Source organism: Cydia pomonella, chromosome 23 (genome assembly GCF_033807575.1).
Source record: "Cydia pomonella isolate Wapato2018A chromosome 23, ilCydPomo1, whole genome shotgun sequence".
Taxonomy (NCBI): domain Eukaryota; kingdom Metazoa; phylum Arthropoda; class Insecta; order Lepidoptera; family Tortricidae; genus Cydia; species Cydia pomonella.
This window is the reverse complement of record NC_084725.1, coordinates 69,248-92,698: the sequence shown is the minus strand read 5'-3', so window position 1 is coordinate 92,698 and position 23,451 is coordinate 69,248. Positions and strand designations below refer to the sequence as shown.

The window sequence follows — 23,451 nt, the reverse complement described above, 5'->3', positions numbered from 1 at the left end:
TTGAACCCGCGACCTCCGGATTGTAAGATGTAGGTCCGGGGGGGCCTAGCCAACATGACAATCGTTGATATAAAATCCCAATCGATACTTAAATATGGAAATAGTCACGAGACTTTTAAAGATACAGATACATGTTTACTTTTCGTTGACGTTTGTCGACAAACGATTGTGATCTTGGCTAAGCCCTTTATTCTGTCTGTGCATAAGACAGATCATCTGTTGGCACCATATCGTGCCGCTGTCTTCCTCGCATACTGACTGTATGCATAATTGCATAGGTTACACACGGCCCGATTCGAAGAATGATTACGACACGTTTAAGATCTTGGAAAGATCTTTAACCTTTTCAACGCTTTCTCCCTCGCATCAAAATGTGGCATACACGCTAATATGTCAACTATTGAGAAACGAATTTAAACTTTATCTGTCAACAGTAAAATTGCTTTGACAGCGTCTGCCATGACCTCTTTAGTGGTCGTTGGCGTGGTATTAGTTTAAAAATATGGTTTTTGGATTTTAATATGTATAATTTGGCTCCGTGATGTAAAGTATGATACAGGTAGGCTTCTAAATAGTTCAGGCACACCCGTGTTCCTGAGTGTCATCGTAAGTATCAACTGATTTTTAATGCATTTTAATGTAACTAGGTGCGGACACCTATGACTCGGAAGTTATCACAATATTTTACCATAGGTATACATGATGACCATTTTATGAATGAATCATTCCTATAGTGTCCATGTAATTTTGCAGGCCGCTGTACGGCCCACTGCTGGGCTCCACCTCTCACAGGAAAGTTTGGGCAATAGACTATAGTCTCCACTGTAGCCATAGAGAAATAATGCTGTAGCTTAATGCGAATTAGTAATTTAATACAATTCTAGCTTTGAATTTCTCCGCGGATGAATGCAGGTTTTCTAACGATGCTTTCCTTCATCGGAAATTTACCTATACTGTTAAATATCAAATGATACATTTTGCATATGGTACGAGACGGGGATTGAACCTGAGCTGGTTTCCTGTTTGGAATTCACATCCTTACCATCACTCCCAGATTTCCAGCATTAGGTGCAGTCGCCATCAGATATATCGGAGCGGCCAAAGGTACTCACGGATATCTGCTCCTATATTTTCAGTGCGCGTTCAGATATTTTTGAGCACCTCGGCCGCTGCAACATATCTGATGGCAACTGTATACGAAGGTACTTCACGTAGGTACGTAAATAATTAAAGAAAGAAAATGGAACAAACACAAAAAACGTTTGACCGTAGGTAGGTTGGTCTTTGCGGCACGTTTTTTTTTTTTACAATTACCTATTTTCTTTATTTTAAGGTATGATATAAGAGTGCCTTAAGTATGTCTAAGAAGGCGAATAATATTCCATAAAATATACAAAAGGAAGTCTCATCAAAAACCCTCGATACAGCAAAAGCCGCGTCACTTTAAATTTGGATCTTTTAAAAACGGACCAATGACATCGGCGGGTGCGAGCGAGAGGCGAGGGGGGCATTTTTGCCAATACTTAAACGAAGATAGATAGAGCCACCCCGCCCGAGAGGGGTTTTAAGAAAATTTTAACTTTTCTTTATTCAAACCTCCTCGGGGTGGCCACCCGGGGGGCCTCATTTTTCTTCAGCATTCTCTTTGGCCGTCTCAAAGGAAACAGTGCTCCACTCAAGCATTTATTAAATTCAGCATTCAAAATGAATTGCTATAAAAGTGTTTCTCTTTTGTTTTTAATCGCCCAGTCTGTACGGGTTTTTGTTTTAATTATGGATGCTTATTTTTGTTTTTGGGGTTGCCTTTGTAATTTATTGTCTAGGTAAGTATCTTTTCACCACGCCAACTGGTAAAGGCCCTCTTTACTTGATTGTTCAAAAACGAATGAGAAAGTTGCATTTTATCCACATGTAATCAAATTTGAGTTCTTTCCTTCTTTCCTTAGGTTAGCTGGTAAAATTGACTTTTAAATGATGATTTTGAATGATATTTTTTTTATTACATGCATTTGGATTTGATTTGGGTTGATTTTATTGGTATTTCATAGTTACTATTTACCTCGCGTTGGTGTGCTGAAAATTTTTGTGTTTTTACTCGGAGACAAAGTTTGTTTGACCCTCGTGCCTCACGCAAAACTCACGCAACGCTCAAGATTCCACTTCTCGAACCATTCGCTCGTGGTTCGATTTTGGAATATTTCGCTAGCACAAGCGGTAAAACAACTTTGCCCTCTTATAGAATAAATAACGATTGTTTATACCTACTGGTGATTATTTTATCACTAATTTTAGGGCTGTTTTAGGGTCGGCAACGCACATGTAACTCCTCCTGGAGTTACAAGCGTCCATAGGCTACGGTGGCTGCTTGTTTGCCACCGACGTCGTACTTAAAAAAACATGCGCCGACTACGTCTCCGACATTATGCGGTAACTGTTAGGGCTCACCGCCACCTCGAAAAATCATTATTCGATACATCTCTATAAATAAATAAATATTATAGGACATTCTTACACAAATTGACTAAGCCCCACAGTAAGCTGTAGAAGGCTTGTGTTGTGGGTACTCAGATAACGATATATATAATATACAAATACTTAAATAAATATACCTATAAAACATCCAAGACTCAGAAACAATTATCTGTGCTCATCACACAAATAAATGCTGGATTCGAACCCAGGACCATCGGCTTCGAAGGCAGGGTCACTACCCACTAGGCCAGACCGGTCGTCAAAACGCTATCGCTTGTAGTACGGTCAGGTCTGTAAATATCAATACGGACAAAGTGCAAAAAATATGTATACACGACCTAATTGCCCATATACATATTAAGGTAGTGTATACATAAAATAATAATAATATTTTTGGCACTTTGTCCATATCGATTTTCGATTTTTCGAAGTTTGTCGTCGGTAGGCCTTTTGGTTATTAAAAGTTGACATTTTACATTTCAGTTACCACAAAACATAATAATGGCGCCTCAGGCCCCGTACAGCGCCATCTATAATCTATCCCCCTTATTCATAAACGTGTAATAAAGTTACGATGCCGCTAATCATCGTTTCTCCCTTTCCATCATACCAATACGTCGGAAAGGGACAAACGATGATTAGCGGCATCGTAACTTTAATACACGTTTATGAATAAGGGGGTAAGAGTCTAACTAGGAGGCACGATTTTTCGGTGTAGGTAGTAAGACCGTGCACGACGACAGGTCACAGGGCCCCAGCGGTTGCAACTATAGGCGTATAAAAAAAATTGAACTGTTTATTATAATAAAATTACAATTATTTTGTCACTAGTTCACAACTATCGGCTGATTTAGACGGCGCGCGAACTTGTATACGATTTTAGTTACATTGAAAACTATAGTGCCAATTACATCCACACATTATCAGGCCCGACGTCGGGCCCTAGCAAGAGTATTTTATTGTTTCACTAACTATCAGCACATCGTTTATTGCAATGTAAAAAAATGGTTCATATGCAAAAATATCAAACATTCAACACTTTTTGCAATTAGAGACAAAGTATTGTTTACATTTCAAATTTTTAAAGGTAACAGGGAAATCTATAACAATATTCAAATGTCATATGATTTGCGCCATTTACCATACTTAGCTCCACTTACATCATCCCACTAACCCTGGGTAAACCATTTAAACCATTAACCCAGTATCAAATTGTACTGGTAACCATGGTAACTTCAGGTTTAACCAGTTAACCCCGGGTTAGTGAAATGGTGCAAGTGGCGCTTAGGTAAGTACAGCACTTCTACAATCATTAGAATCAGACCAAGATGACTCTGCAGCGATTTTTATAGCAAAGAAGTGCCAGTGTTATATTTAAACGTCATAATTTCATAGAATTTTCATATAAAATAACACTTGTACGACTGTGCTATAAAAATCGCTGCAGAGTTATTTTGTTCTGACTTTCTGTGCTTTAATTGAAACTTTATTATGCAATTTTTATGACAGCGCCATCTCTTCAATCGAACGTACATTACTTTTAAAATGTATAGTAGAGGGAACGTATGGGGCACGTTAGTGGAAACACACTTTCGAAAGGAGCACTTGTTTTTATTATTTTATCACTAGATGGTGTTTAAGGAATGGAATATTATTGTGTGTATAATTTAAATTCTCAGACATAAATTATTTAAAAAAACTAGGTAAACGTGGATGAATATACTAAAATATTATATCTTATGCCTGTAAAGGAACGTATAGTATAAACTATTATATCTATGACAGCAACCGAACCGCCATCGAGAATCGCATCCAGGCCATAAATGTAAAAAAAAAAAAAGCCATCGAGAATGTCACGTCGAGACAATGACAAACGTCAACTTATGAAAGTTATGAACTTACTACAAAACTTGCTGTCGGTTTGGTAGTGACAAAATAATATCGTTTTATTTTAAAATATTAAGCAACACCGCAACTGTAACATCAAAATTGATCTTAAAATGATTAAACACTAACTTATTGTGGAGTGTAGCAGCGACTTAGAATTTTGTAACACATTCAACACACTGTCTTGAATTTGAACTTCATGAAGTGATCTGCCGAAAAGCTTCCTGCAAAATGCCGATAAGATGCATGTATTTGGAGTGCAAAACTGAGGTGTATAAATCTAACAAATCACTGTTTCGGTTCCCGGTCAAACATCCAAAGCGTTTAGAACAATGGATTCAAAATTGTGGTAAGTCTATGGGTTTCTTTATGTTTACCAGATAACTAACCTATCTACAACGTAAACTTTGTAATTTATTATTTACATTATAGCCCTATAGAGCCTGTTAACTTATAACCACTAGTTATCATTATCTTTTTTAAAACTCTCGAAACCAATTTGTGACAATTTATATGAAACATTACACAATGACACCACGGTCAAGTTATCTACTCTTTATAGTTCTATATGATTAAATTTTTTTTATTTTATTTTATTATACTACGTCGGTGGCAAACAAGCATACGGCCCGCCTGATGGTAAGCAGTCTCCGTAGCCTATGTACGCCTGCAACTCCAGAGGAAATGGAAATTGTGTCTAGAAACAACTTCAGTCTACATTTCTCAATTCATGTTATGGTGCTTTATTTCATGCATGGTGTGAAATAATCTATGCTTACTGCCTGCGATTTCATCTGGTCATCGTGTGATGAAGATAATAAATAAAAACAATGGGTCGCACTCCGGGAGTGCGGGCAGAAGTGAAAACTTGAATTAACGTTGTGCATTTTTGATATTTTGGAGAAATTGAGTAGCAGTTTTATAAAAATAAATAATTCTCTATTATACAACATATAAAGAGTAATTCATGAGACCTGAGCAGGACTACAGCCAACACAATCAGTAAATGTTATTGATTCGTTCACCATCATATTAAATAAAACAATTACGCTTTTTTTCTGTTATTTAATTTTGGTAAGGAAAAATTTGAGTATCTACAATCATGGACACCCAACTACACAAAAATCCAATACTAATTGTGTTGTATTGTATCTTTGTGTAGTTGGGTGTCCAGAAGATTAAACCTCTTTAACCGTTATGACAGCACTTTGATTATGAAGAAAATAAAATGTCACACTTGAATGAGATACGATTTTTCAAAAGTAACCAGGCTTTGATGACATTCATTTTCCGTCTTCCGAATTTTCAATCTGACGGTCACGTGACACCTGACGCGAGTTTAACATTTTTTTTCCCCATCACAAAAAGTGCACAGCGCTCCTAAAGAAGTTTTCACTTCAATAAGTAAGTAAATAAATATTAGAGGACATTCTTACACAGCTTGACTAAGTCCAACAGTAAGCTCAAGAAGGCTTTTGGAGCATTCCACGGGCTGTCCTGTACGGATGCATTTTATTTCCTGTGTTGCGACTTCTTTTTCGGCATTTAAAGCAGGCGATTACAATTTTTATTTTTATAAAATGACATTGATATTGACATTGAATCGAAATGACATTGATAAGTCACAGTTCTCAATTGTTAGGTTTCATTAAATGCCTGTTACAACAACGCTATATGCAACATTTAATTACTTTTTATAAAAATAAAAAAAATTGTTTTTTTTTTTAAACTAAGCCAATGGCAACTATGCCATTTAGTTTCCTTAAACAAACTTAAACTATAGAATTCAATAAAAACATGGTGTATAATATACAAATACATAAATACATAGAAAACACCCAAGACTCAGGAACAAATACCTGTGCTTATTACACAAACAAATGCCCTTACCAGGATTCAAACCCAGGACCATCAGCTTCATAGGCAGGGTCACTACCATTAGGCCAGACCGGCCATCACAATCAGTCGCCATATGATAATGATGATGATTGATAAGAACTATCCCATGTCAGACGGCTTCCAAACTAGGACAAATCCGGGAAAACCCGGACGGATGGCAGCCCTACGCACATTGCAACCTCTTTTTCCTTAATGAACGAGATCCCCAATTAGAGTTCCTTCTCAGGAATGTTCTAATAAGGTAAATTTTTTGATTAATTTGAAATTAATTAATTCAAATAAATCATCAATAAATAGGAGCATACTGTATTAGTCGCTCACGATGATGATAAAATCAAAGTGCCACTAGTGACATGACACACTCTTTAATTACCGTGTATCTGCATACAGGCTGTTCCGAAGTATTCAATCTTAAATCATTAATTTCTCCGTTAATACTGTGGCGTTTGGAATGAGACTTTGTATATAGGTTAGAAATTGTTGTTTGTTTTTTTTAGGTTAGAAATACCCTAATGGACACATCCTATTTATCTATGTCCAGGTAGAGACACATAGTTAATGTTCATATAACATATTTTTGAACAGTTAGTTTTTTTATGCCACAAGATGTGTAGAGAGTTTAGAAATTGATCATTCTCAAAATATGTATATGCCTGCAGTCTAATTGCCGCAATCTATACAAAATGTATGAAAAGAGTTGTGGTTGAGTTTTGTATAAATATACAAGGTGGCCAAAAAATATGTGCATTCCCGTTGCCAGGGAGGTTTTGGGATAATACTAAGCAACTTTTACTATGGGACCAACCCAGAAATCGCGAAAATTTTTTTTACCCTCCCATAGAAAATAGACCAGCTAAAATGTATGAAACAGCTAGAATTTTTTTTCGCGATTTCGGGGTTGGTCCCATAGCAAAAGTTGCTCAGTATAAGCCCAAAACCTCCCTGGCAACGGGAATGCACATATTTTTTGGCCACCTTGTATATTTATAAATATATACAAGAATTGCTTTTTTACAGGTATAACATAATTCTAAATATTTACCTACTAACCTTTTTTAGGTAATCCCCGCGTAAAAAATTATTCAAAAGAAGCCCTAAATTGCCAATATGTTTGCATTGATCATTTTGAAAAGAAGTTCATTAAAAATGAAGGAGGGCAACGTAAGAGGTTGACAAAAGATGCTGTGCCTACACCTTATGAATGGGATGCGTCCAAGCTCTTTGCTGATCTACCTGCCGAATCTACGACAGAAGGTAAATGTTGATCTTTCATTTATTTATTTATTTAAGCTTTATCACTAAAGCACAAAAAAATGCACAAGTTTTTTTTTAATACCATGTTGGTGGCAAACAAGCATACGGTCAGCAGTCACCGCAGCGTATGAACGCCTGCAACTCAGATGTGGTACATGCGCGTTGCCGACCCTTTAAAAACCGGTACACTCCTTTTTTGAAGAAGTGGCGGACTTAATGCCTAATGGCATTCTCTACCAGTCAATTATCGGTCCGAATAGAGCCAAACAGAGTCATGTAAAAGTTCTTGGCAAAAATGTCGGGCTACAAACTTTGACACTGATTGTATTATTCTCCCCACAGGCAACTAATACTCATCAACACGATTCTACAAACCCTGAACACAATTATATATCACACAGTTCCTATGGCCACCTCCTGTCTCCATCATCAGATCAGCTCGATAGTACGAAAAATGTGCCAAAAATATGTATACACTACCTTAATATATGGGCAATAAAGTTGTGTATACATATTTTTTGCTTTTTTTTCATATCGATATTTTCAGACGTGACCGTACTATAATATTGTATTGTCACCCAACTTACATATGCATGAAAAATTTCAGCTCAATCGGAAACCAGGAAGTGGATCAAATTTAACTTGCAAGCTTTGATTACAGACCGTCAGTCAACGGGACAGGTGAAACTAAATAAAAGCTTGTAAAACTGGTGCAAGGAGAAAAGTACAAAGGTTTTTTAACTGTTTTGTACCTGTAAATGTGTCAAATTTCAAGCAACTGACTGTAATACTTCTGTTCTGCAGAATATCAGACCAGCAGCAGCGGAGGTCGCTACAGAAAAGTGCCGGTCAACACTGAAGACCTGTGCTTGTTTGAGGACTACAGGTCGGCTGAAGAAGCCTCTGAACCCGGTACAGTGTTTTATGTACAAAGGCAGTAGGGAACCTGCAATAATATGTTACTCTTCGAAGATTGCAAAAATATGTGAACTCTATGGCTCTACAAATAAGATAATGTCAGATATTTTTGCGGCCTTCATTGTGAAAGTATGTGACACATACTACTTTTCACATCACCCATAAGGAAATTGTCTTTCCCAAATATTATTTAACCAAAAAAATAGTAGGTAAAAATAAAAAATCGTGGCCTAGTAAAAAAAATGCCACTTTGATTTGATCCCTCCTAGCGGGGAAGAAAGTCCAGTTATTTTTAACCGACTTCAAAAAAAGGAAGACTATCAATTATTTCTGATCCAATTTGAAAAATTATTTTTTATTTGAATTTACATATATATAGTCTCTGTAGTTGGCCCCGTTTTCGCCAAAACCCAGTTCTGATGATGGGATCCATGAGGATTCCAGGGATCTCCTCAAATCTTATAGGCAGACATGCGAGGTATAAGTGTAACAAAAATAGTGGCGATCGACCGGAACGAGTCTTGCAGAACGATATATGTATCACTCGTAAGAAAAACTAAGAATGAAGTTTAAACTACGTTTGTAGTTGGTGCCAAGCCAGATAGTTACAATATTGGTTCTCTCTTTCTCATCAAACTATACCAGGGTTGGCATTCTGGTTGACGGCGTGATGACGCTTTTAAGATTTGGCTTGGCACCGACTTCAAACGTATCAGTTGCTACCGCATACAAAACACCATTTATATTTTATGTTATCCTTTCGGTTTTACTTTTTTTTTTAATAAATCTTATACCTTTAAACGATCAATTCTTGTATATACATATATTTATATATTTCGGGGATCTCGGAAACGACTCTAACGATTTCGATGAAATTTCCCGCCGAGTTTCTTGCCGGTTCATATTGGGATACCCTCCTCCAATTGTGGGGGTATTTAAATCTTCTCGGGTTCGAGGTGTAGGGTTAGAGCCGGTGTAGCTTTATTTGACGTTCATAAGCGCATTGTAATATGCCTACTTGAATAATAAACTATCTTTATATTTATTAAATGGGGATTTTCGAGGGCAAAAATCGATCTAGCTAGGTCTTATCTCTGGGCAAACGCGCATTTTTTAGTTTTTATATGTTTTCCGAGCAAAGCTCGGTTTCCAGATGTTAAATATTATAGGGACATTCTTACACAAATTGCTAAAGTCCCACGGTAAGCCAAGAACGCTTGTGTTGTGGGTACTAAGACGATATATATATAATATACAAATACTTAAATACATAGAAAACAACCATGACTCAGGAATAAACATCTATCTATCATGCTCATCACACAGATAAATGCCCTTGCCGGAATTCAAGCCCAGGACCATCAGCTTCATAGGCAGGGTCACTACCCACTAGGCCAGACCGGTCGACTTTTTTTAGAAGATTAATTTTTATCATCATATAAATTTGACATTCGTGATGACATAACCCCACTTTGTCATTACAAATGCCATGCAGAGTCGGCATGCCATGCAAATAGGCTTTATTCAGAAGATAGAGACTTTACTTTTATTTTTAGATGATATTTTGTCGTTAATAAGAAATATTAGAGAACCTGTGGTTCGAGTGAAAAGGGGTACCAGTTTTGTGGAGCTCAGAGGCCCATTTCTGTTGCCATGTAACCCGTACGATTTGACAGTTCGAGGACTAATAATATTAGTCTAATACCTGGCATTGTGTGATTTGTCAGCAGACCCGGAGTCGGGCCATCAGCAGCTGCAGGTGCAGGCGCCGTCGAGGTTCTACGCCAAGCGAGTGAGAACCGCCAGGAACACAGGTAACTACCAATAAGTACTAAATATGTAACTAAGTATCACGAAATGAAGTAAAGAATAGTTGTAAAAAGTTTCAAACCTTCCCACTTCTAAGTTTCTGATGAAAGTGATGAAAAAAAAAAGTAAATTAAAAAATATGTCATTAGGGCGACGATGCATTATTAAGGTACCATTGAGCTGATCTGACGATGAAGACGGGCGGTGGCTATAGGAAACTCTGTGATAATGATAAAACAACGCAACCTTATTGTGTTTGGGTTCCATAGAATTGTCTCGTTGAGTATTAGTTGCCTATTGAAAGTGATATGTATATAGGTAATGAGTTGTGGACCTACCTGCCAGTCTCATAATAAATAGCCTAGTGAACAGACGTGTGTCTTTATCTTATGCACCCTGCACATATATTACATTGGCGATCGACGATTAAATTATGGACTATTGATGCGTGCAAAATAAAAATATTGTTTTTTTTTACTGTGTTAGTGGTGTTAAAATATTAAATTGACTTGAGAGCGGTTATTTTGTTGTGGTGCATTATTAGTGGTACAAAAAATGTCGGTTGGAAAGATCAAGGCTTTCGAAGTAGCTTCTGGCAATTGGACTATGTACATCGAGCGTTTGGAGATGTATTTTCAAGCAAACGACATTAAAGCGGATGTGCATTTACCAACGTTGATAGCGGTCATGGGCGCGGAGGCGTACGAGCTGTTGAGAAATTTGACTAGCCCTAAGAAGCCCGGGGACTTGGAATACTCGGAGGTCATTAAGATTATGCAAGAGCATGTGGAACCCAAGCCTTCGTTTATGGCCGAGAGGTATCGTTTCCGGCTGCGGCGTCAGGGCGAGGACGAAACCGTGGCACAATACCTCACGGAACTCAAGAGATTGTCGAAACATTGTGAGTTCGAGTCGTCATTAGAGGACAATCTCCGTGACCAGTTAACGTGTGGATTAAAAAATGATACTATCAAACAACGTCTCTTTGCCGAGAAAAATTTAACCTATTCAAAAGCGGTAAGCCTTGCGTTCTCGTTGGAAGCGGCGGAGAGGGACGCAGCGACTGTGCGAGCGAGAGTAACGTTGCCAGATCGGACATGGCGTCCGTAAATTCGATCACACCGGGACCACGTGGCGGAAATAGAGGCAACAATCCGAATAACCGACAGAATAAAAGTGCCAGTACCAGCAATATGCCGAATAATGGCTCCAAATGTGCAGTGTGTGGACGGGAAGGCCACCGTGAAGCGGGTTGCCGTTATAGAAATGCCACATGCAGCAAGTGTGGGTGCAGGGGGCATCTTAGGCGGGTGTGCCCTTGGGAAGCAGCCAGCGGTCAGGGGGCGGCCGGGGGGCGCAGCTCGGGCGCCGGCACACGCGGCGCGGGCGCTGGCGGTCGCGGCTCGCGGCGCGCTTTTCACCACGTCCAGGCGGCACAATATGAGACTCCAGGGGCCGACGAGGGCAATTCGTCGGAAACCGAATTTGAAGAGAGTTTGCATCATCTCTGCTTGAACGACTACAGTGCGGTAAGCATGTCTATGCACGTAGACAACATAATGTTAGACATGGAAATAGACACGGGCTCCCCAATATCCTGCATTAGTAAGGAAAATTATTATAAATATTTTAGACATAGGCCGATTAGGCCATTCAATTTGTCATTTACATTTATTGATGGGAGTAAATTTAAACCGTTAGGGGTTATAAGGCCAGATGTTGTTTACGACGGGAAATTAAAAACTTTAGAACTTTTTGTTGTAGAAGGGGGTACAGCAACTTTGTTAGGCCGGCAATGGCTAAGGGAGCTAGGGATTAAGATCCCTGTATTTAACTGTCAGACTGTGAGTAATGATGAACTGTGTAAATTACTCGACAGGTATAAGGAGCTATTCAGCGGCGGGCTGGGGCGGTTTACGGGCGGCAAGGCGACTCTTCGCGTAAAGGAAGGCGCGGCACCGGTGTACTGTCGCGCGCGCCCTCTGCCGTATGCGCTGCGCGATCGGGTAGACCACGAGCTGGACGAGATGCTGCGCAGCGGAGTCATCGAGCCCGTCGACACATCGGAGTGGGCCACGCCCCTTGTGCCGGTACGTAAAGCTGATGGTGGATTAAGGATTTGTGCCGATTACAAAATAACCCTGAATCCGAATTTGCTGATCGATAGGTACCCGCTGCCAAAAATTGATGATTTATTAGTAAGGCTGAACGGGGCTCGCGTTTTCTCGAAAATTGATTTAACCCAAGCGTATAATCAGGTAGAATTAGATGATTCGAAGGAATATACGGTTATTAACACACATAGGGGATTGTTTAAGTACAATAGGTTGGTCTACGGTCTATCTTCTAGTCCTGGTATTTTTCAGAGAATTATGTCTAATTTACTAAAGGATATTCCACAGGTAGAAGTATTTTTAGACGACATTTTAATAGGCACACCAGACGTGGCATCGCATTTAGTGACATTAGACAAAGTTTTACGAAAATTGCATAGTCATGGCATGAAACTGAAAAAAAGTAAATGTTTCTTTTTTACTGAAGAAGTTCAGTACTTAGGTTTTATTATTTCTAAAGACGGCATTAAAGCCGACCCGGCCAAGATTGAAGCAATTGTTAAAATTCCACGACCACAAAACGTAACAGAGTTAAAATCATTTTTAGGCATCGTTAACTTTTATGCCAGGTTTGTGGCAAGGTTGAGCACCATATTGTCGCCTTTATATGACTTGCTTCGGAAGGGCGTAGTGTGGAAATGGGGTAAACAATGTGAAAAGGCATTTAAAACAATTAAGCAGGTATTAGTCAGCGCCGAAGTATTGTTACATTACGATCAAAACAAACCCCTGATTCTTACGACAGATGCTAGTTCGCGCGGGATTTCCGGCGTGTTGACCCAACCCTGCGTCGGCGCGGGGCCGGGCGCGGCGGCGGAGCGGCCGGTCGCCTATGTCTCGCGCTCGCTTAACGACGCGGAGCGTAATTATTCGCAAATTGATAGAGAAGCGTTAGCGATTGTGTTTAGTTTTGAAAAATTGCATCAATTTCTATATGGTAGGCGTTTCGTGTTAAGGACTGATCATAAACCCCTTGTTAGTATATTTGGTCCGAAACAGGGTATCCCTGCGATGGTAGCGAGTAGATTGCAGCGGTGGGCGATTAAGCTGTCGGCATATACCTACGACATAGAATACGTGCGGACCGACGCGAACGGCGCCGACGGGTTATCGCGCTTGCCGGTGCCAGTCAAAAATGCGACGTCGCTTGATGGCTCACCTCCAGAGCAAACTTATTTACATTTTGTGCAGAATGAAATGTTGTTAGACTATCATGAAATCAAAACACAAACTCAACGAGATCCAATTTTAGGTCGGATTCTAACTTATTTACGATCGAGTTGGCCATCTCAAATAGAAATAGATAACTTACGCCCTTATCATAACAGGAAAGGCGAACTTTATGAGGAATTAGGATGTGTTATGTGGGGCCATCGCGTTGTGATACCACAGAGCTGTAGGAAAAAAGTATTGGCTTTATTACATGAAAGTCATATGGGGATAGTGAAAACTAAAGCTTTTACAAGGAGTTACGTATGGTGGCCCGGCGTCGATGAGGCCGTGGAAGCTATGTGTCGCGCGTGCACGGTGTGCGCGGCCGAGGCCGACGCGCCGCCCCGGCACGGGCCCGCGGCGTGGCCATTCCCGGCAAGAGCGTGGTCCAGGGTCCACGCAGATTTTTTAGGCCCTATAGGTGGGGTAACTTATCTCATTTTGGTGGATGCACGATCAAAATGGTTAGAGGTCTTCCCACGATGTAGCACCTCCGCCGCTAATACAATTGAGAAACTGAGTGAGGCTTTCGCTCGCTGGGGTCTGCCAAGGCAATTAGTATCCGATAACGGACCGCCGTTTACTAGTAGGGAGGTTGCGGCATATTTGACAACTAATGGTATAGAACATTTGTTTTCAGCGCCATATCATCCGGCATCGAACGGAGCAGCCGAGAATGCTGTGCGCATTATCAAAAAGGTTATTAAAAAAGCTGTTAGGCAAAAGCAAAATATAAATATTGCAATCAATACATTTTTATTACATTATCGTAACACCGAACACTGCACAACGGGTGAAAGTCCAGCGGCATTAATGTTAGGTAGGCAAATACGTACCAAATTAGATGCTATTAGACCGGATTGTGAAAAAAAGGCGCGCGAGTCCCAAAAGAAGCAAATGTCTAGTACTGCAGGTGTAAAACGTGTATTTCAGCCAGGTGAACTCGTTTGGGCACGGCAATACCAGGGCGACACGAAATGGACACCCGGGCAGATATTACGGAGAGAGGGAACAACCGACTATACAGTGTTAGATAGCTTAGGCAGGGGGTCCCATAGGCACGTCGATCAGCTAAAGCGGCGTTCAGGTGTTTTAGTATGTCCACCAGATCCATCAGCTTTACTCTTACCGCAGGGCAGGCCAGAGGACCAGGGGACCACGGCTAGAGAGGCGGCACCCACTCCATGTACGCCAAGGCAAGCGAGGTCATCGGCGACACCACCAGACACCCCGGCGCACAACGTCAATGGAGGCGCGCGCCACAGTACACCGCCAACACCTACCGCTGGCCCCAGTAACGATCCCCAAACGTCACCCTTGCCGCCACCGGAACCGCCTCAACCCCGCCATGTTAGAGAGTGCCGGATTTTAAATCCACCGAGGTACAAATTTTAGTTAGGTAATTTTAGTTTTATTTTAACGTTACCTCTGTAGGAACCTTTTACATGCAAGATAGTTAACTCACCATTCGCATACCTTACCTCGTTGCAATAAGGTTTACAAAGGTTTAGCTGGTTGTGTTGATAATAATATACCTGTATAAATAGTAGTAAATAGTTATAACTTAGCCTGCGGGTACGTTGTTAACTAAGTAGCATAAAATAAATGTTTTGTTTCTTTATTAAAACTTTTTTGTTTGTTATATGTGATTGGATGAATATTGACCTAGATTTCATTTGTTTAAGTTATACTACTGTTTAGAGTCAATACCAAAATTAATTAAAAGTTACTTAAATAATAAGAAACATGCCTAATGTGAGTACATGAATCAATTTTTTCATCTATAGGAATGTTAACTCTCCTTCGCGGGTAAACCACTTTAAATTAAATGTTATACTTACCCATGTACGTTCCTATACCTACGGCTCATCAGCTGATCTGCGTTCCGATTTACGATGACTTTGTTGAGTAACCGACATAAAGTAAGATAACTACATATTATGTTGCAATACTGTTGTTGATGTGTAGGTATAGGTACATTTTTTTTTATGTACTTAGTATTAAGAAGAGAGTAGGAAATATTAAATTAATTTCTTTAATGATAATTGTTTGCCGACTGAGATTTAAACTGTTTTTTCCATTTTTTTAAGACTATCCACGTTTAGTTTTTAAGAAGAGAGTAGTGATATGTATATAGGTAATGAGTTGTGGACCTACCTGCCAGTCTCATAATAAATAGCCTAGTGAACAGACGTGTGTCTTTATCTTATGCACCCTGCACATATATTACAGAAAGATAAGTAGAGTTAGCGGTAAAAGCTTGTACCAAAAATGAATATTTTGACAAATAACTTATCGTTTCCAGGTGCTGATGATGTGGAGGTCGTGCAGAATCACCAGTGTGCGGAGTGCCAGAAACCAATGAAAGGGTAAGATAACTTAGAAACTAAGACTTATTGCATGTATCCATGGCAAACAAATATCCTTGTTTCACTCGGAGGCAAAGTTTGTTTAACCTTCGCGCCTTGAAACCCTCGCAACGCTCAAGATTCCACTTCTCGAACCACTTGCTACGCTCGTGGTTTCGTTTTGGTATTTTTCGCTTGCTCGGGTATCAATATTAGCACGAGCGGTTAAACAACAACTTTGCCCCCTTGTAAAACAATTATTAAAACATAAAGTATATAGTTTACCACGAAACGGTCCCGCTACGTAAAACTTTGAATGAGATCGTAATTTTGATTATATGAGAGCGGCTTTTTTGGCGACGCATATTCCCCGTTCACATTTATTCCAGTAGAATTCCAGTCCAGTGGTCTGTGGAATATATATATATAGTCCTCCTCATCGTTTTCAATGACGGCGACCCCAAATAAACACATTATGGACGTTGTCTAGCATGAGCCCTAATGTGGCTGGCCAGGCCGAACTTGCTCTTAAATACTCTATTGCACGCGTGACAATAAAGTTGGCCAGCTGCGTTGAACGTGTACACGTAGGAGGGCTCAGGTCTCTTTTTCCGTGGAATGGAATAGATGTGAACGGGGCATCAAGGCGGTTATCACATTGGCCCCGATCCGCACGTCGCTCGGAGGCTCAGAGCATAGAAGGCACTAGATATCTGACGGAGGCGTGGCGCGTGTCGCCGCGACATGGCCAGATCGTGGCCATACCGTGTCCGCCGTCGACAGTCGCAATTTAGCTGTCATTGAAAAGGTGCGCGACAATTTTCTTAATATGCCGTTGTTTCGTGTCGAAATAGGAGTGCATACAAAAACCACAAGGATCGTGGGGTTACATACCACATGTGGGTACATTGTAGGGTTCCGTACCAAAATGGTACAAAAGGAACCCTTATGGTGCGACTCTGTCCGTCCGTCCGTCTGTCTGTCTGTCACATCGCTAAATATCTCATAAAACTACTTAATCTATCGATTTGAAATTTGGAATAGTTACGAACAACGCTAACCCGGACACATTGAAAGTATTATTTTTATATTTTATTTTTATTAACTATGGAAAATGCCCAATATAAAGAGGGGGCAAAATTACAAGTCGTGGAAAAAAATTGATATATTAAGATAACGTGGCAAAGAAAAACCATCCCCCCCCCCCCCCTTTATCTTCGTCGTTTACCGGAGAAAACGTGAGTTGGTTGTCTGGCCACGCCCTCGATGATGTGGTGGGGGACAGTTGGAGACAGCGAAACTCATTGAAATTATGCTTCGTTATAAATCTCCTTAATTCTTATATCTATGCTCGGAAGTTTGAGCGAGACAACGCTATGCGCGTATTATAGCGACATCCCGCTCGCACATTGGCTTGCGAATCGCATCCAGTGTGTATATTTATTTACACGCTTGACAAGGGTGTACTGCCTTTGTGGCGAAATATATTTCTCCGAATTTCACTTCGCAACCAAGTTTTCGCCAAAGTTTCGACAAACCAATCGTTGACATAACCTTACTTCGCATTTTTCTTATTTCGCAATATGTTAATATATAATATATTGCGAAATTAGATGAATATAAAAAATATATATAATAATAATATGTAGCAAATTATTTTCTTAGGCGTTCAAGACATTGTCAAATATCATTTGGCAAATTTTTACATTGCAAAGCTTTACTTCAACAAACTTTTATGTTGCAAATCATTATGAAGCAAGTGATTTGTTCATTTAAATAACAAAACGTCAAATATCATTTGGATAAATTCACCATTACAGTATATATGTAACATGACAAAAAAAAATACGGAAACAAATATCGTTTATTTAACACTAATCTTTTTATAATGCATGTGACCCCCTAGAAGATAAACGGCTGGCAGGACAGTAGGTTAGGTTAGAACTGCGACTCCCTAAAAGGTAAACGGCTGGCAGAGCATTAGGTTAGGTTAGAACTGCGACCCCCTAGAAGATAAATGGCTGGCAGAACAGTAGGTTTGGTTAGAACTGCAACCCCATAGAAGATAAACAGCTGGTAGAACAGTAGGTTAGGTTAGGTTAGAACTGCGACCTCCTAGAAGATAAACGGCTGGCAGAACAGTAGGTTAGGTTAGAATTGCGACCCCCTAGAACATTACATTTCGCCCATATAAAAATATGGGATAGTTTGAGAGCTGATAGTTTGCTAAGTAAAAGTATGCCAATTAATGCATTTGACGAAAACATCTTTGACGTTTTAATACAATTCCCAAGTAATAAGTTGCATACAGAAAAATTGTCACATCTTTAGTCGCCAAATTATAACAATGCGAATCTTTGAGTTGGGAAAAATCTTTTCGCCCAAATAAAAATATGGAATAAATAGTTTGGGAGCTGAAAGTTTATTCAATAATTTTCGCCGAAACATTAGTAAACCCTTGACAAGTTTCATCAAAGTGTAATCGGGGGGTTGGCTTGACGTGCGTGCAAAAGCTTGTCGCCGATCCGGGCCGTTGCCGGTTTTTGAACACAGTCGAAAGAAATACAATACAACCTGTCCGGAATAACGCACTCGCAACCGTGTACATGGCATTCTAGCGTTTGTATTTGTACAGGCTTGAAGCTTGTAGACGTTTGCCACGTCTCGGCAAGCGTGTAAATGGAGCATAATGCGTTTAAAAATTGGAATGAAATCTTGGATGTGCGATATTAATATTGACCACCGTGGTCAGGTTCCAGTGGTGGTGCCTGATGTGCGGCGCGCGGTGCGGGACGTGTGCGGTGCGGATGGCGCACCGGCCGCACTTCCTGCTGCGGGCGCCGCTCCACGCCACCTATGTGAGTACACATGTTGACCGCTCGTGGTCAGGTTGCAGTGGTGGTGCCTGGTGTGCGGTGCGGATGGCGCACCGGCCGCACTTCCTGCTGCGGGCGCCGCTCCACGCCACCTATGTGAGTACACATGTTGACCGCTCGTGGTCAGGTTGCAGTGGTGGTGCCTGGTGTGCGGTGCGGATGGCGCACCGGCCGCACTTCCTGCTGCGGGCGCCGCTCCACGCCACCTATGTGAGTACACATGTTGACCGCTCGTGGTCAGGTTGCAGTGGTGGTGCCTGGTGTGCGGTGCGGATGGCGCACCGGCCGCACTTCCTGCTGCGGGCGCCGCTCCACGCCACCTATGTGAGTACACATGTTGACCGCTCGTGGTCAGGTTGCAGTGGTGGTGCCTGGTGTGCGGTGCGGATGGCGCACCGGCCGCACTTCCTGCTGCGGGCGCCGCTCCACGCCACCTATGTGAGTACACATGTTGACCGCTCGTGGTCAGGTTGCAGTGGTGGTGCCTGGTGTGCGGTGCGGATGGCGCACCGGCCGCACTTCCTGCTGCGGGCGCCGCTCCACGCCACCTATGTGAGTACACATGTTGACCGCTCGTGGTCAGGTTGCAGTGGTGGTGCCTGGTGTGCGGTGCGGATGGCGCACCGGCCGCACTTCCTGCTGCGGGCGCCGCTCCACGCCACCTATGTGAGTACACATGTTGACCGCTCGTGGTCAGGTTGCAGTGGTGGTGCCTGGTGTGCGGTGCGGATGGCGCACCGGCCGCACTTCCTGCTGCGGGCGCCGCTCCACGCCACCTATGTGAGTACACATGTTGACCGCTCGTGGTCAGGTTGCAGTGGTGGTGCCTGGTGTGCGGTGCGGATGGCGCACCGGCCGCACTTCCTGCTGCGGGCGCCGCTCCACGCCACCTATGTGAGTACACATGTTGACCGCTCGTGGTCAGGTCGCAGTGGTGGTGCCTGGTGTGCGGTGCGGATGGCGCACCGGCCGCACTTCCTGCTGCGGGCGCCGCTCCACGCCACCTATGTGAGTACACATGTTGACCGCTCGTGGTCAGGTTGCAGTGGTGGTGCCTGGTGTGCGGTGCGGATGGCGCACCGGCCGCACTTCCTGCTGCGGGCGCCGCTCCACGCCACCTATGTGAGTACACATGTTGACCGCTCGTGGTCAGGTTGCAGTGGTGGTGCCTGGTGTGCGGTGCGGATGGCGCACCGGCCGCACTTCCTGCTGCGGGCGCCGCTCCACGCCACCTATGTGAGTACACATGTTGACCGCTCGTGGTCAGGTTGCAGTGGTGGTGCCTGGTGTGCGGTGCGGATGGCGCACCGGCCGCACTTCCTGCTGCGGGCGCCGCTCCACGCCACCTATGTGAGTACACATGTTGACCGCTCGTGGTCAGGTTGCAGTGGTGGTGCCTGGTGTGCGGTGCGGATGGCGCACCGGCCGCACTTCCTGCTGCGGGCGCCGCTCCACGCCACCTATGTGAGTACACATGTTGACCGCTCGTGGTCAGGTTGCAGTGGTGGTGCCTGGTGTGCGGTGCGGATGGCGCACCGGCCGCACTTCCTGCTGCGGGCGCCGCTCCACGCCACCTATGTGAGTACACATGTTGACCGCTCGTGGTCAGGTTGCAGTGGTGGTGCCTGGTGTGCGGTGCGGATGGCGCACCGGCCGCACTTCCTGCTGCGGGCGCCGCTCCACGCCACCTATGTGAGTACACATGTTGACCGCTCGTGGTCAGGTTGCAGTGGTGGTGCCTGGTGTGCGGTGCGGATGGCGCACCGGCCGCACTTCCTGCTGCGGGCGCCGCTCCACGCCACCTATGTGAGTACACATGTTGACCGCTCGTGGTCAGGTTGCAGTGGTGGTGCCTGGTGTGCGGTGCGGATGGCGCACCGGCCGCACTTCCTGCTGCGGGCGCCGCTCCACGCCACCTATGTGAATACACATGTTGACCGCTCGTGGTCAGGTTGCAGTGGTGGTGCCTGGTGTGCGGTGCGGATGGCGCACCGGCCGCACTTCCTGCTGCGGGCGCCGCTCCACGCCACCTATGTGAGTACACATGTTGACCGCTCGTGGTCTGGTTGCAGTGGTGGTGCCTGGTGTACGGTGCGGATGGCGCACCGGCCACACTTCCTGCTGCGGGCGCCGCTCCACGCCACCTATGTGAGTACACATGTTGACCGCTCGTGGTCAGGTTGCAGTGGTGGTGCCTGGTGTGCGGTGCGGATGGCGCACCGGCCGCACTTCCTGCTGCGGGCGCCGCTCCACGCCATCTATGTGAGTACACATGTTGACCGTTCGTGGTCAGGTTGCAGTGGTGGTGCCTGGTGTGCGGTGCGGATGGCGCACCGGCCGCACTTCCTGCTGCGGGCGCCGCTCCACGCCACCTATGTGAGTACACATGTTGACCGTTCGTGGTCAGGTTGCAGTGGTGGTGCCTGGTGTGCGGTGCGGATGGCGCACCGGCCGCACTTCCTGCTGCGGGCGCCGCTCCACGCCACCTATGTGAGTACACATGTTGACCGCTCGTGGTCTGGTTGCAGTAGTGGTGCCTGGTGTGCGGTGCGGATGGCGCACCGGCCACACTTCCTGCTGCGGGCGCCGCTCCACGCCACCTATGTGAGTACACATGTTGACCGCTCGTGGTCAGGTTGCAGTGGTGGTGCCTGGTGTGCGGTGCGGATGGCGCACCGGCCGCACTTCCTGCTGCGGGCGCCGCTCCACGCCATCTATGTGAGTACACATGTTGACCGTTCGTGGTCAGGTTGCAGTGGTGGTGCCTGGTGTGCGGTGCGGATGGCGCACCGGCCGCACTTCCTGCTGCGGGCGCCGCTCCACGCCACCTATGTGAGTACACATGTTGACCGCTCGTGGTCAGGTTGCAGTGGTGGTGCCTGGTGTGCGGTGCGGATGGCGCACCGGCCGCACTTCCTGCTGCGGGCGCCGCTCCACGCCACCTATGTGAGTACACATGTTGACCGCTCGTGGTCAGGTTGCAGTGGTGGTGCCTGGTGTGCGGTGCGGATGGCGCACCGGCCGCACTTCCTGCTGCGGGCGCCGCTCCACGCCACCTATGTGAGTACACATGTTGACCGCTCGTGGTCAGGTTGCAGTGGTGGTGCCTGGTGTGCGGTGCGGATGGCGCACCGGCCACACTTCCTGCTGCGGGCGCCGCTCCACGCCACCTATGTGAGTACACATGTTGACCGCTCGTGGTCAGGTTGCAGTGGTGGTGCCTGGTGTGCGGTGCGGATGGCGCACCGGCCGCACTTCCTGCTGCGCGCGCCGCTCCACGCCACCTATGTGAGTACACATGTTGACCGCTCGTGGTCAGGTTGCAGTGGTGGTGCCTGGTGTGCGGTGCGGATGGCGCACCGGCCACACTTCCTGCTGCGGGCGCCGCTCCACGCCACCTATGTGAGTACACATGTTGACCGCTCGTGGTCAGGTTGCAGTGGTGGTGCCTGGTGTGCGGTGCGGATGGCGCACCGGCCGCACTTCCTGCTGCGGGCGCCGCTCCACGCCATCTATGTGAGTACACATGTTGACCGTTCGTGGTCAGGTTGCAGTGGTGGTGCCTGGTGTGCGGTGCGGATGGCGCACCGGCCGCACTTCCTGCTGCGGGCGCCGCTCCACGCCACCTATGTGAGTACACATGTTGACCGTTCGTGGTCAGGTTGCAGTGGTGGTGCCTGGTGTGCGGTGCGGATGGCGCACCGGCCGCACTTCCTGCTGCGGGCGCCGCTCCACGCCACCTATGTGAGTACACATGTTGACCGCTCGTGGTCTGGTTGCAGTAGTGGTGCCTGGTGTGCGGTGCGGATGGCGCACCGGCCACACTTCCTGCTGCGGGCGCCGCTCCACGCCACCTATGTGAGTACACATGTTGACCGCTCGTGGTCAGGTTGCAGTGGTGGTGCCTGGTGTGCGGTGCGGATGGCGCACCGGCCGCACTTCCTGCTGCGGGCGCCGCTCCACGCCACCTATGTGAGTACACATGTTGACCGCTCGTGGTCAGGTTGCAGTGGTGGTGCCTGGTGTGCGGTGCGGATGGCGCACCGGCCGCACTTCCTGCTGCGGGCGCCGCTCCACGCCACCTATGTGAGTACACATGTTGACCGCTCGTGGTCAGGTTGCAGTGGTGGTGCCTGGTGTGCGGTGCGGATGGCGCACCGGCCGCACTTCCTGCTGCGGGCGCCGCTCCACGCCACCTATGTGAGTACACATGTTGACCGCTCGTGGTCTGGTTTGCAGTAGTGGTGCCTGGTGTGCGGTGCGGATGGCGCACCGGCCACACTTCCTGCTGCGGGCGCCGCTCCACGCCACCTATGTGAGTACACATGTTGACCGCTCGTGGTCAGGTTGCAGTGGTGGTGCCTGGTGTGCGGTGCGGATGGCGCACCGGGCCGCACTTCCTGCTGCGGGCGCCGCTCCACGCCACCTATGTGAGTACACATGTTGACCGTTCGTGGTCAGGTTGCAGTGGTGGTGCCTGGTGTGCGGTGCGGATGGCGCACCGGCCGCACTTCCTGCTGCGGGCGCCGCTCCACGCCACCTATGTGAGTACACATGTTGACCGCTCGTGGTCTGGTTGCAGTAGTGGTGCCTGGTGTGCGGTGCGGATGGCGCACCGGCCACACTTCCTGCTGCGGGCGCCGCTCCACGCCACCTATGTGA

General features: G+C 45.3%; 1 protein-coding gene across 1 annotated transcript; it reads left to right on the top strand.

Moving 5' to 3' along the window:
- The first annotated feature begins 11,776 nt into the window (after positions 1 to 11,776).
- On the top strand, positions 11,777 to 15,627 carry LOC133530565 (uncharacterized protein K02A2.6-like). The gene is made up of 2 exons (XM_061868518.1): positions 11,777 to 12,329; positions 14,700 to 15,627. The coding sequence occupies exons 1-2, from the start codon at positions 11,781 to 11,783 to the stop codon at positions 14,958 to 14,960; spliced, it is 810 nt and encodes a 269-aa protein (XP_061724502.1). The 5' UTR covers positions 11,777 to 11,780; the 3' UTR covers positions 14,961 to 15,627.
- The last annotated feature ends 7,824 nt before the right edge of the window (positions 15,628 to 23,451 follow it).

What these genes read in the sequence shown, in the direction of transcription:
- LOC133530565 (XM_061868518.1), top strand. Translation starts at nt 11,781, where the DNA reads ATGCACGTAGACAACATAATGTTAGACATGGAAATAGACACGGGCTCC. An exon ending in GGGCCACGCCCCTTGTGCCG is followed by an intron (nt 12,330 to 14,699) that starts GTACGTAAAGCT and finishes CTCTTACCGCAG; the next exon opens with GGCAGGCCAGAGGACCAGGG.